Source organism: Pleuronectes platessa, chromosome 11 (genome assembly GCF_947347685.1).
Source record: "Pleuronectes platessa chromosome 11, fPlePla1.1, whole genome shotgun sequence".
In the NCBI taxonomy this organism is placed as follows: domain Eukaryota; kingdom Metazoa; phylum Chordata; class Actinopteri; order Pleuronectiformes; family Pleuronectidae; genus Pleuronectes; species Pleuronectes platessa.
Window position 1 is genome coordinate 3,954,833 of NC_070636.1, and position 19,076 is coordinate 3,973,908.

Below are 19,076 nucleotides of genomic sequence, written 5' to 3' on the forward strand. Positions count from 1 at the left end.
ATGTAACATTCTGTGTCTGAGTGCCGTTCTACTTGTAGTCCTCTGTTTGTTCCAAGTTGTGTTAGTCTGCTGTAACCCTGGCAGCAGCAGTTCCCTGTCCTACCTGCTGAAGCTGAGAGAGGCTACTGGAAGTCACACAGCTCCTCTGTTTAGCTGTTAAGCAGATAAATGTCTCGGTTGTAAGGAGCGGAGCCACAGCAGTGCTGATGAATCGTCTTAGCAATTACCAGGCTCCAGAGCAGCGAATGGTCCGGTCCCTCCTCCGCTCCGAGTCACAGAGGACACTGTCTGTGCCATTAGCAACACAAAGCTCCCCTGCCTCTCCCCGGACACCTTGGCCCCGCTCGGGATAAAAAGCTGAAAGCAGATCCCGTCTGGAAGTGAACCACCTTGCCTCACCCGGGACCGGCCGATAAAGACACTTGGCTCAGGAGCTGGGAATCGTGGTGTGACTCTACATGGTGGCAGCTCGGTGAAGAGGACCTGGCCAACATTCACAGACTAGTGAAGCTAACTGTCACCGTCCTCTGTGTTGACCTCTGTTACCTTCAACTGTTCTGTGTGTCGACCTGACGTCTCAATCATTGATACAAAAGTGTCGAGAGTCAAAGCTGTTGGATCTGAGTGGTGCTGAGTGTCCTTGGTGCCAGGCCTGCTTCATAATACCCTCCTTTCATTCCTACCTAATGACGGACACAGCCGGGACAAATGAGTGAGGAAGAGGAGGGAGCAGGAAAGGAGACAACGAGAGGAGTTTGACATAAAACAGCAGACGGGACACAAACAGTCCTGATGAAATACACACAGGTCTTATTCCTCTCAGAGCATGCCTCATCTGGGGAACAGGTAAAGTTAGTAAAGTTAAATGACGGGAATATTCAGCATATTTTATCAAAGTACTTAAACTCAGTGATTGTTGGACGGACCTGTATATGTATATGTATGACTACTACTCAGTGTTACTGAGTCATATATATAATTTGTAAAAAGCCTCGCTTTCTTATTTGCTGAATTATTTAACAGCCTCAGTTGAAGTCAAACTGTGACTCTCTATTAAAGTTTAACAGAATCTAACAGTTATATAATCATGCAATAATCAGACGCCGTGGCCACAGGGGGCGCTGTTCCAATATCGTTGATTATTATTCAACCTGTATATAAAAGAACGGCTCTGAGTCCCTGTCAGTGTGACTGTGAAACACTTGAAAAACATATGATGAGGCCTCCTGTAGATAAACCCAGTGAAGAGACTCTAATCGTTTACATTTCCTCATGTTTGGTGCATTATCGTGCATGCTAGAATCCATACGTGACCATCCCCATGTGTTTGCACTTATTCAAACACGTGTTTACGTCTTTCTAAATAGAATTAAGCCTCGTTGAAAGAACACCATGACAAAGCTCATGGCAGGAAGGTTGACGGAGAAACAGTTTTTATCTTTGTCATCACGGAGAAAAAATGCTGGAACCATCCGAACTCAGCAGACCACGCCGTTCAGCCGTGGCCTCATTCTGACAAGGGTTCATGGAGAGAATCCTTTGCCCTGGGCTTCTGTTACATATCTCCTCCAAAATGAGCTTTCCAGTCTGTTCAGAGGATGGATGCCACCCTCCCCACGACTTCAAATCAAATCATCAAATCAAAGTTTATTGTCACATGCACCAATGACAGCGTCATCGGAGCAGTGAAATTCTTGTGACATGGCAGCCAACATCTACGCATTAGCCGACTTTACAAAATACAAAAATAACATACTATATAACATACAACATATAACATATAACATCGTAACATATAACATAGACAACCCTCACAAGGTATTCAGATGTTTTCCTGCGCTCCTGCCAATGTGTCGAGAGTGCAAGGCATCACACAGATGTGCTCCACGCAGCCCCACATGTGAACAATCCTTCTCCTAAATGTACTTACTGTAAATTCTAAACATGTCCAACAACACTCCAGTGACGATCCAAGGCTGCGACAGAGCATGACTAGATTGAATGCCTGGCAAAGGCAGCATGACTTAAGGAGATCCAGGCCATTAAGGACCAGCTAGGCATACCTGGACACAATGACCATCTATCTTAGTCGAGGCAGAACTCTCCCATATGCTCTCACAGACCTGTTCTGCTTTCTGAGTCTCTTTCCCTTGAAAATAACTCACGTCATCAACAATCATGTGCCCTGGTGGCAGCATATAAAGCTGTCATGCCATTTCACTCAAGCTCTGACGCATGAAGGTGAGCGATTTGGTGTCTACAATAAAAACATTTAAAAACTCGCCATGGCTCCTTCTCTGCTCCTCCAACACCGGAGCTGTTTATCCTGGCCCCGAGGCCAAGGTCTAAGAGGACTGACGTTACACCCGCTCTAAGCCACTGTTCTCCAGACCCGGCAGCGCCAGGGTAAACACATGACTTCAGTCCGTTGTGGCACTGAACAAACCTAGTGACTAGTCAACAGCGTCAGTAATCGCTCAATAGGGAGAATCCTGATGGATTGAAATACAAAATCAAGATGAGGAGATGGTGACAGACGAAAAGGTAGAAAGATATAAAATCGAAAAAACTTTTTTTATACTTTATGACTTGCTACGCTGATAACTTGTTCGTTCAAATTAAAGTGGCGTCACGACAAAGATTTCACAAAATTCAGAGAAAGAGAGCTCACGCATTTTATTCTGCACATATGACATGAAGCATCTAAGTGGGACTGAAGGCTGCTTGGCCAACTAGGTTAACAACTTCTACTGAAACTGACATATTTTGTCAAAGTGCAGTTAATAGAAAACACAGTAAGCAATAATTAACTACAGCACTCAAAGGCAGAGGCCCAGTTAGTGAGGGTGTATTAGTTTGCCTTACTGAACAAATTTGTCCCTTGCCTTGTCCCTTGGCTGCCTCCTGTTGTTGAGGTCCCTGCAAAGGAGAAGAAGCACCGTCAGTATAATGGAGGCGGACGTTTTATTGTTAATTCTACTTCCAATCTTACAAAATCCTACAAATCGGTGCAGCTGCCTGACAAAAATGATTTCTGACATCATATCATAAGTATTACGATGTATGTTTCCTCTACCACCTGGTTTCTTGCCCCTAGTGGGTGGTAGTGATGGTCACTTCGCCAGCCACTGTTGTGTCTACTTAGTCATAGTGGGACAGACTGGTTGGACTGGAGCTTACTGGTTGGTCAGAGAGAAAGAAACCACTTCCAGCAGCAAAGTGAAATAGTAATATTTAATAATAACAATGTCGGCCCTTAGTCTGAACACTTGTAACTATTGTCTGAACAATTTGTAGATAAACAGCTGTGTATGCTCGTCTTGGATTTGTAACAATAGCTAAAAGATGTGTCTTACCCCCGCAAATGTTATTTTTTATTTAGAAAGTAATGATCTATATTAGAACCAGTCTGTAGACTCATGATGACTAGTTTCAGTTTTCTGGCGCAGACGCTGCTCAGGATCCGCAAAATACATCAGTCTTGTCTAAATATTCATCAGTGAGCGGCGCAGTGCACTTCTTTCCAGTGCCAACACATCTGTATGTCACATGAAGCACAGACACTTCATTGTTTTCTCTCAATGACTCTGACTGGATGGTTTTTTTTTTTAAATTGTGACATGTTGAATATATTAGGACACTGTAACATGGGAATACATTTTTGTCTTTTAAACACGTGGAAAATTATCATCATGTCACAAACAAGCAGAGTTGCGTGTCTAACTAGCTGTGGAAGGAGTCACTGTATGCAGATTTTCCCCAGCTGGTCTTAGGTTCATCGCAGGGTCACGACCTTACTCCATGACCCTCCAACCCACTCTCAGACATCCTGTTCCCTTCAGCTCAGTCTCCCCCACCCTCCCTCCTCCTCTCTTACCCTCCTTGCTGACGCCCAGGCAGCCTTTCAGCTCTTGCAGGGAAACGGCCCTGTCCTTATTCAGGTCACAGTAGTCGATGAACTTGCGGGAGCATTTCTTGGGTTTGGCTTTTTTCTTCAGGTACCTCTTGAAAGGTTTTAGTTCCTTCTTATTTATGTCATGGCTGCCATTGTTATCCAGCTGGGCAAAGTACCAGTGCACCACCCGCTCCTCTAAAGTGTGACTGGGATCAGGCTCGACAAACCTGTGGAAGGTCGGAGGAACAGAGTGGAGAAAAAAAACATGGATGTCACAAAACCCACAATCATTTAAAGAAAGGTAAAAGAAAGTCAGTTTATTGATTGCTGATGAAATTAAACTCCATCTGAGCAACAGTTAACTTGCAATAGAATAAACTTACCTCCCACCACCAGAGGGGGCCGGAGAGTTTATGGCTTGCACCATGTCTGTGGTGAGGGCATCTAACAAGCTCGTAATGAATTCCACTTTTTTCCCCTCGGGGCATCCTGGCACAAATCAGAGACAAAAATACACCAGAATTACCTTCCACAACTAATTTGAGTCATTACGCTACAGTGGAGCTGAAGTGCCTCTAAAGCCTCAGCACCAGTGAACCATTATGACAGATGTCAACAGAAAGCAGCTGTTGTGCGCTAACAGAAAACATGCAAACATAGTCGTGAGATTACTGGCGAACCAGGTGTGTATCTGTGAAATGTCTCATGTTCCCCATTATCCTTAATTATTATGAATACATGTTGCACAGAGGTGGAAGACGTAGTTTTGTGAGAGTGGAGAACAGCCGAGCTGTGGCACATGGCGAGAGGTGAAACAGAAGTGTTCGGTGACGAGAAAGCTTTGTCGAGCGCTGCAGACCTGTTAACTTTTATGACACAATTCTGAACACCTTGGGTAGCTCTTTTTAATTGACCAGATGTATGGTTTTAATGGCACAAAACCAGTGCAAATGTTTCCCTCCTAATTGTGTCTGTTAAAGGGAAACTTCAAAAGCAGCTGGCATAGTAAACCAATCTTCTCATTCTGTTTTTTTTCAGTCTCTCCCAAGCTCTCTGAGTCGGTTCCCTCCTCCCTCTGCTCTCGGTGTCCGTGGCCTCCTTGTTCCCTTCACTCCCTTTGTGCCGGGACGTCTGTGGGAGGTGCTCCGCTGCCCTGCCAGGTGAATCCAATTAGCAGTTCATACAACACGACAAGCCTGGAGAAGCACTGCCTTGCTGTGCCTTAATCCAAGTGTTAAATTGGGGGGTTATGAAGCACAGAGCGTGTGTTTCTGTTTGGAGCCTGTATGGCACAATGTGGTGCAGGACCACTGGCAGTGTCCAAAAGGATCTGGGCCACTTACAGTTGATCCTGTTAAATCTGATAACTTAAAAAACACTAGAGCTACACCGAATAAAACTAAATTTCCCATTAATTTCTAAACTGAGATCCTAAAACCAGATTAGTAGCTTATATTGCTTTAAACACAGAGGTATTCACCTGCTTGGGTTTCATCTCAATTATCTTTGTGGCCCTGAAAGGACTCCTCTAAAGTTGCTCATGTTCCGTTGCTCTAGGTCGTAAATCTGTTCATGTAGGTATAACTTCTCTCTACGTTCCCCAGTGCTTGGTGTAATTCTTTTTTCCAGTAATTCTGGAACTTCCTATCTCTTGTTTTAGATTTAGGTCTTAACTTGAGTTCATTAAACTTAACAAGGTCTTAAATAGTCTTAAATGTTAAATGTGTTAAACCCTGCAGAAACCACTTTCTATAGGATTTGAACCAAACAGAGTCCCTGCACTGACTGAACTACCAGATCCCAGCCTCCCAGGGGAAGCTCTTGTCTGCTGCTGCTGACAGAGGTGGCATTGTGGCATTTTGTGTACAGTGAGATTGAACCTGTGGCTGCAAGCTGTTGACAAACTGGCCTCTCCAGCTCTCTTTTCTCACCCGGCCTTGATGTGATGGCAGTGAAACATTGTGCTTTGTTGTGGGGTTTCAGAACATCCTCTCACAGTACATAAAAATATCTCCACTCAGCAACCCGCAGCTTCCATCACCCCCACAGCCTCACCCCGCAACACTCACACCTTCCATAAAACACACCACACATCTGCTGCACAGTCAGGAGTCACGCTCGACTCTGTAAACTCACCAGATGGGGAATTCAATAAGAGTTACAATGCAACCTCAAATGATGGGGAAACAGAGGAGCAACTAAAGTAAGTGAGCAGTAACAAGGGCAGAGGAGTCAGAGCCGAGGTTATGACCTCCAGTTCAGAGGAGAGCCTCTAGTCCTCGCTGCTGGAGAACCCAACTCCACAAAGTGGGGTTTGGTCGATTGTTACTCAAAGGGCTCAAAGGGCTTAATTAAGATAATAGGGGAAAAGTAATGTACGTATGTACTGGACCAAGTGCAAATATACACATTACAGGTGGAGCAAGGGATTCTACTTCACTGGATCATTAACTGTCGAGGTGTCAGCCTTTGAGAAGATAATGTGTGTGGAGCCATCTGCACATTCAAGACCCTTCTACAGGCGTCTTGTTTAAAATCAAGTCTGAAACCCGAGGAGCTCAGATGGAGACACCGGGTTCAGCCAACCTGCAGAGCTCATGTTTGAAAGAGGAGACGCCTGCCTTTGTTTACTGAAATCAAGGAACCACTTTAACAAAAATTACTAACAATTTAGATTTGGTAAATCCACCACAATTACTCAAAATCTAATATTTCATGCAACAGCCGAACTCTGGACAGACGTAGCAACAGTAGCTAAGGTGTTTAGCGGTGACAGTTAATATCTGACTGGATTCTGTTTTATCTTTTCATATTTGATAGTGAATATTTCAAAATAAAGTTTGTTAAAAGACCATAAATGCAGTAATGTTTCCAACCTGCCAGTTCTCTGCCCTGGAAGGGATCTTCTGCGTCTGAGACCCGGGACCGTGCAGCGCTGTCACACTCTGGCTTCTGGTACCTGTGACACAGAGAGGAGAGCACATGGCTGCATGAGACCGAAACAGCAGAGGAGGCTGGTGACAGGAATCATAAACCCGTCGAACAATGTGTGAAAAATATGAAACATCCAAGGAGCTACTGGTCCCTGTTGAAAGTTCAGCCGTAGCAAATAGAAGAAATCAAACATGGGCCTGGAACCGGACTCAAGAAAGAGAAAACACCACTAAAGAAGTTCCTGCTTTCCTTCCTGGCTTTATGATAATTTGAGGTAGAGCCAAAAACCAGGAGGTGGTTCTCGGCACTGGAGAAGTACTGTATTGATTATCCCATCATGATTGTTTTAATGAGAGCATGCAACCTGCTTAATTTCTCATTTGAAATCTACAACCTATTACGATTCCTCTTGAATCTGCACGTCAGCTGTCGATCTGCAAAGAATTATTAACCCTGATTAAGCTTCTTCTTTTTTCATCAAGGGTTTAATTTGATGTGACGTGCACAAGGCTTTGTTTCAGGGCCATAACAAACTGTTCGGCATTAAGCATGGCATGACTCGTTCTCTCCTGGCTATTGTATCACTGCTTCTTGGAAAATGTAGCATGTGTGTCTCATTCGGCTTCTTTTTCCGCCTTTTTATTTTTTTTACAAAAGGAAAAGCAAGTTGTCATTTATTTTCTTCTCTGTCTGCAACGCCACTCATCCACCGGTGGGACGTCTGCTGCACGAGGGCACATCGCTGTCCACAGGAGAGAAGTGGGGCCTCGTTGTGAATATAACGATGTATATCCTCTGTGTGATTTATATGAAGAAAATCTGGGCTGTCGATTGTTTTTAATGAAACGCAACCTGTTCTTCTGTATTCATAACCTTTAAAGTGAAAAAAGTCCAAACCTCATGCCATCAAGACCTTAAACTCTTTTGTGAAGAGAGATTGATGATGGGAAGAGAAACTGTTTCATCCATTTACCGGCACAGTGTTACTGCAACACTCTCACTTAACGTCATCATGTTTGAGAAGAAAATCTAAACAACCAAAACATGAGCAACGGGCATTTTTTATTGAACCTTTTGTCTGTGTTGCCTCATCTCTCTCCCTCTGACACACAGCTCTTACAAAAACCACTCTTTATGCCATTTCCCCGAAGGCAATATAAACAGCAGCAACTGTACTGGAAACAAACGTTGTACCAAACTCTGAGTGTTTATGGCTGACTAAAAGATATTCCCATAAAGGCCTGATGGTATTTTTTAACCAAATTAACTGGTTAAAGCGGCTTGGATCCAATTCCTTCACCAGTTTAAGGGTCTTTGTTGTGGGGATGCTGTGTTGGTCTGTAAGTTTACTTTGGTCCAGTCTGAAATACATCAGTTGTAGATGTAATGTCATGAAATTTAGCAAAGACATTCGTGGTTCCTGAAGGATGACTCCTAATGACTTTGGTGTATAATTGAATTTTCCTCTTGAAACGCCATCGAATTCACATATAAGGTTTTTGGCTCATTTGTCTGCAGGTTTTCATCAATTTTGGATATTTTTGAAATGTTCCCTCGCTGAATATTGAATTTAACGACTTAACGAGTTAATGATCTATAGTTCAGCGTTTCACTTGATCTAGCTGGACCTGATTCTGATCATTTAAAATGCGAAATTTAATAAGAATAAGATCAGAAGGTCACAGTAGTTGAGTATCATAAGCAACCAACATGCTACTACAAATAATAAGTTGAGTTAAAGTGGTGATTGTTATGGTGATTTACCGTGTTGAGGTTCCAGGAATGGGACGACCTGTGTCCACCAGAACGCACCAGCAGTAGCCTGTGGACTGGTGACACTGGACGGCTTTGTAAAGACCTCCGGCTCCACAGTCGGGGATGAAAATGGCCTCACGAGGGTTCTGCCGATCCTCGTCCAGGGCGCTCTGTCTCTCCTGGTCACAAGAGGGAACCTTCTCTAAAACCATGAGAAACGCACTCAATACAGAGACGTGATGGGGAAACCAGACACACAGACTGCACACACACACACACACACATTAAGCATCACGTGTAGGACCACACCACACCAGGCTGTGACAACTGGTCCGTGGATAAATCTCCTTCCTCACGTTGTATACTCTGAATCGTGCACCCACCCTGATCTATCATCATTTGTTTTTTCAACAATACCTTGCTCCTCCACACTGTATTTACATTCACGTCCATTTGGTCCATCGCTCACTCTTAACCCAAGTACAACAGAGTTGTAAGCTGAGCCTGTTTCCCTGTGTGTTTCGGATTCATCCGTCGTTTTTACATTCAAGTGAAGCACCGAGCTTCAGTAACAGGGTCCCACTACCTGTCTGGGGAGTTTAGCACGGGGTGGTGAGATGTGGTGTTATTTGCACGTTGTGGAAGTGATTAGTGCCCCAGCAGTGCCAGTAGTCCCAGCTCACACACTTCCAGTAACCAAAGCGTAATTAGAAACAATACTGCTCAGTCACTGTCGGGCTCAAAACACCAGCTGAAAGGGAAGCTAGTGAAATTCAATATGGAACTTTCTTTATTTTAGCAATAGTTTTGATGACCAATCGTTGAAGTGACAATTTGCAAAGAGAATTATCACCAGACCCTGCAGTTCCCCCCCCCCCCCCCTTCCACTCAGAGAACTGTGTCCTTGTTGTGACTTGACGGGCGACAACTTTAGTTTAGATTTGGTTCAGCGTCATCAACCTTTGTTTCCAGACGCCGAAAGCAAATGTTTCTAGGCAACTTCACCACAACACCAAAATAGCAGATGGACTAAGTTAGCAACTCGCTGTTCGAGCAAGGAAAACATTTAGCAGCTACAGAGACTACAGCTCCACGGATTCAGAGGAACATCAGACAAATCGTATGTTTGCTCATATGAAAACTTCCTCTTTAAAAGAATAATTTATGTTCTCAGGAACTGATGGAGAGCAAAGCTTAAAAAAGCTTAAGGGAGAATGAATATTGGATTTTTACTGTGTTTTGAGGAACAGATTCCAAAGTCTGTGCCACAACTGCAGCTGAAACGATGAGGTGTGACTACCTGCATGGACAGTAAAAACAATACGGTCCACAGCACAAGCATGTGGTCCTGCTGCACATCACACTGCACACACCCATTTGGAGAACTCTTCTGTTATTAGAGTTAAAGTGGTTTATATAAAAAAAACATATTTTAAATTATGGTGCATCAACATTTGGTTCGTTGTTAAACTATGGCAGTATAAATGATTATTATGGCGTCTGGATGATTAATGGGAAATGACTGCATTACCAATACCAGCTCACAGCTCTTAGCACAATGCTAATACTTACATAATCGATTATACTAATTTGAGCTTTTCTGCAGTGGCCTGGCTTGGGGGGATGGACGCCGGGTGTGTGTGTGTGTGGGGGGGGGGGGGGGGGGGGTTCTTGTTTCCCAGAACGGCTGCCAGCACAAAACTAAATGTGTCCCTGCACCAGTGAACTGTTTCTTCTGCAAAGACTCACACTCAAGGGTTCGTAGTGCTGTGCCACGGCTCTGCTCCCTGCCAAGGTTTCTTCACATCCAAATTATTTAGCACTGTTTATTATACAGAGGTTATGCTGGCGCCAGCAGCTGGGATTCAATAAAGAAAATTGTTTTCATACATATAAATGGAAAAAGGCTGGACGCTTGCAATGTAACCCTCTGTTTTGTGTGGACTTGAATTTCAATCTAAAATGCTGCATTTCTGCTCTATTTATTTCTTTGTTTTTGTTTCTTTGTCTATTTGATTTCTCCTCCTCCGGTTTGAACTGGACGATGAGAAACACAAACCATCAGAAAACAAATATCGCCCTGGAAGAGGAAAACCCCACACGAGTGCACGTCAGAAACGGTTTTAGCAATTTGCCGGTTGTGTGGGTGTTGTTGTGAATTCAGAGCGAACCGATAACGGACACAACACAACAGGCCTGCACAGCTGTCTACCTTTCTTCTGTCCCTTGTGTTCGAGGCTCGGAGCCCAGTGAAACCCTTTTAAATCATTTTCCACTTTCATTTCACTTTCTAATTTTCTTTCCCTCCCTCCCACCTCCAGAAGCATCTCATTCCTCCATTCCTCTCTCTCTGCCTCCCTCCATCCTATTACCTCCCTTCCTGCACCTACACCCCCCCCCCCCCCCCCCACCCCCCCGGTGCTCTCTCCTCCTCGCTTCACTCCAATGGTTTTCAGCTGTGGAGTAATCACTGCAATATTGTCTCTAGTGAGCCTTCTCCGCGGTTGAAATAGCGGAAATGTCAGTAATAGAGGAACTCTGTACGGAGCTGCTTAGGTGCATGTGTTTGTCTTTATGATGGAGGGGTCACTCATAAAGACAATATGTTAATATGTAAACCACACCACCAGCACCAGTGCAGGGTCCCTTCAACTGTACATAGAAATAGGATTAAACCAAAATCCTCTTTTTCAAACTCCGGATTTTAAACAAAGTTTACATGGGACATTTAGTTTCTCTGTCTCTCTCTGGTATAAGTAAACCAAACAGAAGTTTTGCATTTAAACATTTACTTTGAACTGTTGTGACTGATGTTTGTTAAACTCGTGGTTATGAACCAACAGAAAATCATCACCTGATTCCTCAGCTTTACCAAGTTATGCTACAAGCTTCAATTTATTGTTTCTTCTTCCGGCAGCAGCTTAACCCACAAGTTGGTCGACACCAAAAACAGAGGAAAGAACTTTAACTTTAAATTCTCCAAATGTCAGGAGACACTTCACCAAGTTAATAATTATTGATGTTGCTGTGTAAGTTATCGATCTATAAATGAGCAACTTTTTCTGGATGAATTCATCCTTATAAGGAGCTTAATTTTTTTCTGGTCTCCACAAGTGGCAACTAAAAAAATAAATGTCACGTTTATTTTTTTCTGCAACTGGCCAAAAAATCCCCCAGTTGTAGAAAAGTATATAGTAAAAGTAATTTGATAAACGTGACATTTATTTTTTTAGTCCAAAACTAAATGATTGAGCTTAATGTCATTTTTCAGTGAAGCATCAGATTATAACATTTCAGGAGCTGGAGCCAGGATGTTTAACCGATAACTATTCCATGTACATGTTCATGCACACATGTTCACACAGTTACAGAAACTGACATATAGCTATGATGTGCACATCCGAAACACACAGACACATCACTCATGTCTCAAACACGATGCCACCCCCCCGCCTCCCTGTTTCTGGTCGGCCTTGTCCTTGTCCTTTGAGGACACCAGATGCTAATTGGAAACAGGAAGCAGTTTCAAAGAGCCGTCACAGTGAATCTCTCTCAGCAACAATACTGTTCTCAATGCTGCGCTGACCACAGCGTCCACAGCCACATCCCCATCACTCCAAAAATAACACTGCTGCATTACAATCAACTGACTGTGTGATCTGATGTGTGGGAGTGGAGCCTGTAAGTAAGACAGCATGAGGTGAATGTGAAACACTGAAGGACAGTGAGGTTTGAATCCTGAGCTAATACACACACAACAGAAGCAGGTATTCACATTTATATATTCTAAATATTAACTCATATGAAGTGATCGAGGGGTCAAATCTAAAGAGACTGTTCAAAGCCGCAGGTGAATGGGATATGTCCAAAATGAAACGTCACATTACTTTGAATAAAACAGGGGGAAACTGAAAAGATCTCATAAATAAAAAATGCATAATATTGAAACTATTCTAAAAAAGCTAAATCACACACACACGTAACCACAACCACATTCACTCCCGGACTTGTTGCAGCGGCATCAAACATGCGTGGCTGCCCGGAGGGGTCGTGAACATGTCGGGGCATAATTGAAAAGGAGACAGAGAAAGCTAAACAAATTCCACCAGGGGAAGAAAGTCAGAAACATAATCCTGGCAGGGCAGCGCTCAAACTCCAAATGTTTTACATTGGTGGCTTCAACAACGAGGAACACCGGAGACAATTCATGTAAACTTTACTCTATTTGGGTTTCAAGCTTCTTCTCTGGGGGATAATCATCCAAGTATTGTAAAGAAAGAGATGTTTGTTTCCTCTAGTGTGTTATATGTGTTAATGTGCTGGACATATCTAGGCTGAATACATGGATATCGGGAGAAGGAGGGATGTGTTTCTCTCACCTTGCTTCCTGGAGCTGTTCTGCTTAACCAGCTGTTTTATCCACAGTGTTGGAGCAGTTATCTCTGGGAGGGACAGAGGTCAGAGGTCAACACCTTTTCACACTTAAAATCATCTCACCACTGTTAACTCTACTAAACCTCATCACCTGTTGCTGCACATTTCAAACACAACTTGCACAGCCAGATTGTTCCCGCTAAAGTACATCTAAGATCACATCAAATCATAATATCCATATGGCATCTACATTTTTCCATTTGGTGGATTCTTAAGAAACGTTTAACTGCTTTAGAAGAAGTTGTTGATTGATGCTTTTAAACCATGATAGGGAACATAAATATATTTCATGGACCAGAGCTGACAAAGACACAAGCTAGTGAGTGCAGACGTACCCTCACCCTCAGGGGGGACGTGGGTCTCCATGGTGGGTGTGGGCTTGGAGCCATCATCTGGGTTGAGGGTGAGAAAGAAGTGGAAAGAAACTACCATTATTGAGGTTAATACAATCTACTCTCCAGAACTGTTGAATGGTTGGGATTTGCACATGGCCCGGCCAAGACAGATAGAAAGACAGACAGAGAAGGACAGATGGAAAACACAGGAACAGGACGACCACCCATCTCTCTCTCTCTCTCTCTCTCTCTCTCTCTCTCTCTCTCTCTCTCTCTCTCTCTCTCTCACACACACACGCACATCAACATATCAGCCTCTCACAATGACATTCTTACTCTCACAATCAGCTCACACAGTTCACACACTGCTCCACAATCATCCTGCAAACAGCAGCACACAAACACGTACACACACACACACTCACACGAGAACACCATGCTCCTATCAGGACCTGCATGTTTGTAGTGCAGGTGAATGAAGCCTACAAGTGCATTGTCATGATAAGACAACTGGACGTTGGTCCAGTCGGTCGACGACACGGTGGTGCAGCGGTTCACACGGCAGAAGTTTCAAACCTGGGTTTCAGGCCCGTGTGGAGTTTGCACTTTCTCCCAGGGGCTGTTCTCTCTCGTGCTCCGGCTTCCTCCAAAGTCCAAGGACGTGTGGTTTAGGTTAATTGATGACTGTATAGAATGTGTATTTGTTTTTGTTTACTTGTTCATCTCTGTGTGTGAGTTCCTCAAAGGAGGATAAGCAGTATTGATGGTGAATGGATGTATGTTACTGGTCCAGGGTATGATCTCATTAAATAGGCAGACTGGAACCAGACTGGGACATTTTTCTAACGCCATCGCCACATCCCAAATCTCCTTGACTCGCGTCTTCTACATATCTCAAAATGTCCACATTTTACAGAAGGTTGTTGAGTAATTAACATCTATTTCATAAATGATTATTATCACATCAACCTGGAGAATAGAACCGAGGTCCTGCTAAGCGATGGATAGATACCAATCAATGGTGTGTGATGCTGTGGAGTTGATCTACCTAGAATACTCACCCGTTGGCAGATTTGTCGCATCTGGAAAATCCCTTTGGAAATAATTAAATCAAAAGCAAACCACAGGGGAAAAAAAGACTTTGATTGGGGTCATTTTCTACAATATCAGTCCTGAAATGAGATGATGTGTCAGTGTGTTGAAACACCCGAGGCCGAACTGACCTGAGCTGGTCAAACTGTAAACAGAATACAACGGTTACTGCGCTGGTCTCAGCCCAGTGCAGACCTGCGTCAAGCACTGGTCAGAAATAGCAGTGTGTCCTGCAGACATGCTAAAAACTCAGAACTTACGCCATTTCTCATATACTGATTGATCCAGGGTTGGACTGTGAGGGGGGGGAAAAACAGATGATGTAAGCATCGTGAGCAAACCCCCCCAGCACCCCCACCATCCTCCACAATGGGTTCACATCCCCTTAGCATTACAGCTGTAATCTCTTGTTGTGTGCCTTTCTGCTCTGCACCAGTATAATATGGACACAACTGGTGAATATCTGAGGCTCATGCTCCGTCTGTCTCACACAATCCAAAACACATTCACACACATGCACACACAACATCCGGCAGATCGCAGCTCACCTTTTCGACCAGAGTTCGGTGGCCCGGGTGGTCTGTCTGTTACTGACCCTGTGAGGAAGAAAGAAATACACAACATGTACAACACAAAGATCCGTGTTATCACTATAGATCCAATCGAAAACAAATAGTTTGAATATTTACGGAGAATAAATCATTTTGTAAAATACTTGATAACCATCTTATCATTTCGATTTTAATTCCATTGCTCCAACTGAGCATAGGAAATTACACCAATAGAAAACACTGATGATCTCAGGTCTCAGTTAGAGTTGGATGCTGAGGTTTGTCAAAGTTTGACCGACACATTCTGTTAGTAGTTCATTCTTTGAAACGTTTGGCTTGTTGCATTGTCTCAGTGCTGACTGCTGCAGTTTGTAATTCACACATTGTGCTCTACGTCTCCACACATCATTCTCGTTCGGTGCATGCGAATGTTTTGAGGGTCGTGCATGGATGCATGGAGGGTCAGAGCAAAACTAGACCGTGCAGTACGTGGATACAACTTTAATGACGGCAACTAGAAGGAGATTTACTACCTGACAATCCACTTGTCGCAGCATGAGTTCCCATAAATTCATGGAAGTTTCCTGCAAATGTATGTGAGATGATTGATTTGGGTCATAGTGTACAGGTTGTGGTCTTAGGAAAGAAGAGTTGAGTGTGTTTGACAGTTGCAGCTTTAGATCAGGATGGTTGAGCCCAGATTCTGGTCCCAGTGTCTTACACACCTTTGCAAGAAACAATGAAGATATCGGATCTTATGCAGGACAGAAAGGAGACCACGGGAAATGTCTGATTTCTCCTAAAACATGTTCTAAGCTTATGTTTTAATATTTTGAATCCTGGATTGTTAACATTCACTCTTCTTTGTCTCTGTTGACCATAAGTGGAATAGTGTGAGACCATCATCTGGTCATGTGCACCTTGTCTTGTGTCTTCATTTAACAGCAAAAAGTTACTGCCCCTTTAATAGCAAAGTGTGCATGTAACTATATCAACAAGATTTCACCAGTACTTACTTCCTGAAAACTAGGATAATGAATATTACTGTGAGGCTTTCTGTGCTGAGGGCCTTGTACGAGATGTGAAAATATCTATTTCTTTAAGATTGAGAAAATTCTAGAGCGCGTTATCGACAGAGAGAAATGAAACCAACTAAACGTGGTGTTAACTCCGAAATAACTTTTGCTATTACTTGTAGAATTACGAAGAACTTGAACACTGTGTCTCAGTACCTTTTTCTAAATAGGAAAACCTGCGCGATTCCCCTTGAATGAAAGGACACGCTCCACGTAAGAACTTTCCTGATTCTGCTGATTAGTGGCACAAGTGCAGAGAGGAGCGGGGGAGATAAAGACGGAGACACAGAGAACAGGAAGCCTCCGGCCTGGTCTGCTGAGCAGCTTCAGACGGGCATGCGACCACTCTCACCGCTCTCCCCTCACAAATCTGCACCATATGCTCTGGTGACTGTGCAATCCCGCTCTGGCAAACACCCCTGTGTATTATCTTCTCAGGGAAAATGATGGTGATTATCATAAAGTGTTCCCATCCAGGATGAGAGTGCAGAGGCCCTCGCTCTCCTCCGGCCTGCTGAGAGCACTTAAACAAGTGGAGGGGGCTAGAGGCCGGAGGGGGGTGGGGGGGGCTAAGGGGCCCCTGGATGGATGGCCATTAGCCGTCTCGTTGACCTTGCACCTGCTGTATTACACGTGACATGTATTACACATGTGGCCGTAGTGTGGCGAGACGGACCCTCTCTCTAACTGCTGCGCTCACTTGTCTTCTCCTCCTGAAAGTCATTTATTTCAGATGTGGGATCAGCTCTAGGATCAGTTCTGCTCGCGATACTAATACGACCCATCCATTCTCCAGCTCTGTCTCTGAGAGGGGAACTGAAGCTGCAAACTGTTTCCAGTTGCTTTTGAATGGTGAAGTGACTGAGCGTGAATTGGCCCAAACCACAGGGACTTGGCTCTCAGGGCTCCCTTGGCTCCGCGATCCAACAAATGTAGCCACCATTGGATTTTTACGTGCTTGTTTTGCTGCTTCTCAGCCCTCATAAAGAATTGTGAGGAAACATCCTGCTCCACTGCCATTGTGTCAGTGAGGCCCCAATAACTCTGAGGAAAGTGTTAAGATCTGTGCAGCCTCGTATGGGATCAACTTTAAAAGTCTCAGGACATTTCTACCCCCCCCCCCCACCCACCCCCGCCCCGCCAGTACCTGAACAAACTGGGGTCCTGTTTTGCACAGAGGAGCCACTCACTGGTTTCCCGTCAGTGGTGACACACCAGCAGTAACCTGTCAGAGTGTGGCACTGGACCTGCAGACGCAAGAAAAGTGACAACAGCTTTGTAATAAACACAATTTGATTTGTAAAGCTGGTTGTGAATGCAGCCTGGTCAAAGGGAAGTTGTGATGTATTAATAAGGATGATTCACAAGAGAATGTGGAGAAAAATGTAATTCAATAAATATGTGGAGGTGCCGGGACAGACCTGAGCAAAAGTCCCATCCTCGTTGCATTCTGGGATGAACATGGACTCCTGAGGTCTCCGGGCTTGTTCCAAAGCCTGGCTCCTCTCAACTCGACACTTGGACTGACCTGCATCTGTAACACACCGACAGGACAGTCTGTTCTCAGACAATGGATACCAACCCCGAGAGCTGCTGCTGCTGATGTTGTTTTATTTTTTACTGAAGATGTCTGTTCCTTGTCAACACCGCCCCAGTTCACACCTGGGAGCTGACCAGTACAACCGCAATTTACTACTGTTGGCCACTGGGCTCCGTGTGACGTTTGCATGTTTCGCTCTAGGGCACGGTTTGTTAGTTAAGGGAGGAAAGAGAATGATTCATCTGTGTTCTCCAATGTTTTTATATTTTGAGACATATACTCAACCCTCAGGCTTCTGTCACCATTTTTAAATGTTAGGAAGCAATATCTTTAAATGAAAGATAGTAATGAGCCATCAAAGTGAGACTCCTGCTTATAACACAGGGTTTTAAGAATCTGAATCCTAAAGCCTTGAAGAATTTAACATGTTGAAATATTCCCTACTTAGTTTGTTTTGTCTCCACATGTGTTTAGTTAGTTATTATAAAATGTACTTTGTGAGACAACATAATATTGTGGGTTATTCTAAATTACCATGTCCTCAATTATGGAGAAGTGTGAGTCATTGTGGGACTTTAATGATTCAAAAAGATCTTAAAAAGCTTAATGAAACACACAGACCCCCCCCCCCCCCCGTTACCACCAATAACCACAGGGATTGTTGGTTGTGATTCTGCAAAGCAAACCTCTTCATGCATCGAGAACCTTTCACACTACACAAACATCAGGCACAGACAAGTCAGAGACCTTTTATTACACTTTTGCAAAATGCTAAAACAACACATTCCCTTACAAATTACACACACCGCCGCTGACCAGTGCCAGAGCGGCGCTGTGAGCCGCACATTGTTAGCGCCGAGCAGCGCGCCATGGAATCCACTTGATTGATACTTTTGAAATGTCAGTGGAAACTGAGCCTGTGTTCCTGCAGCTCCGATGAGCCAGACCCGCTCTCACGGGGACGCAGACAGGAAGTGGCTGAAAGGTCACCCAATGAAATGGGCTATACAGCCGCTGGTCACTGGTTCAAAAACCCATCAGCCACTGCAGTTTGTGTTGCGCTCACAGCTCCTGTGGAGTTGAGCTTCACGTCTAGTTTAAACACGTTCGCACCAGGAAGCCGACCACGGAAACCGCAGGCCTCCAGATTTGGCAAACCTTCACCCTCGACAAATAAAAAAGTCCTTTCTGGACGTGAGAGGAGACAGACATGTTGTCTCCTTCAGAGTAAAAGACTGACAGAGCCAGACCTGGGTGATGATGTCAGCGAGGTGGACAGACACGGCCACATAAATTCATAAATGACTTCGACTGTGTGTATTCAGTCTTATTATAGAAACAAGGCTCATTTCATATTGTCGTACTTGTTTCAGTCCAATGTTCTGTTGGAGATGCCAACTTCTTATTAAAATAAGATTTATAGAAATGTAAAAACAACTTTTTCCACAACAACAGACTTTTCAC

At 44.0% G+C, this 19,076-nt stretch overlaps 1 protein-coding gene across 1 annotated transcript in view; it reads right to left on the bottom strand.

Annotated features, from left to right (window-relative positions):
* smoc1 (SPARC related modular calcium binding 1) overlaps positions 1–19,076 on the bottom strand; it is a 38,136-nt gene that overhangs the window by 3,260 nt on the left and 15,800 nt on the right. The window contains exons 5-14 of the mRNA XM_053434784.1: positions 17,494–17,606; positions 17,220–17,319; positions 14,994–15,041; positions 13,354–13,443; positions 12,964–13,026; positions 8,594–8,786; positions 6,772–6,854; positions 4,279–4,384; positions 3,878–4,122; positions 2,866–2,919 (exon numbers count right to left, since the gene is read on the bottom strand). Of these exons, the coding sequence (XP_053290759.1) occupies positions 2,866–2,919; positions 3,878–4,122; positions 4,279–4,384; positions 6,772–6,854; positions 8,594–8,786; positions 12,964–13,026; positions 13,354–13,443; positions 14,994–15,041; positions 17,220–17,319; positions 17,494–17,606 (1,095 nt within the window). The remainder of the gene's footprint in view (positions 1–2,865; positions 2,920–3,877; positions 4,123–4,278; positions 4,385–6,771; positions 6,855–8,593; positions 8,787–12,963; positions 13,027–13,353; positions 13,444–14,993; positions 15,042–17,219; positions 17,320–17,493; positions 17,607–19,076) is intronic.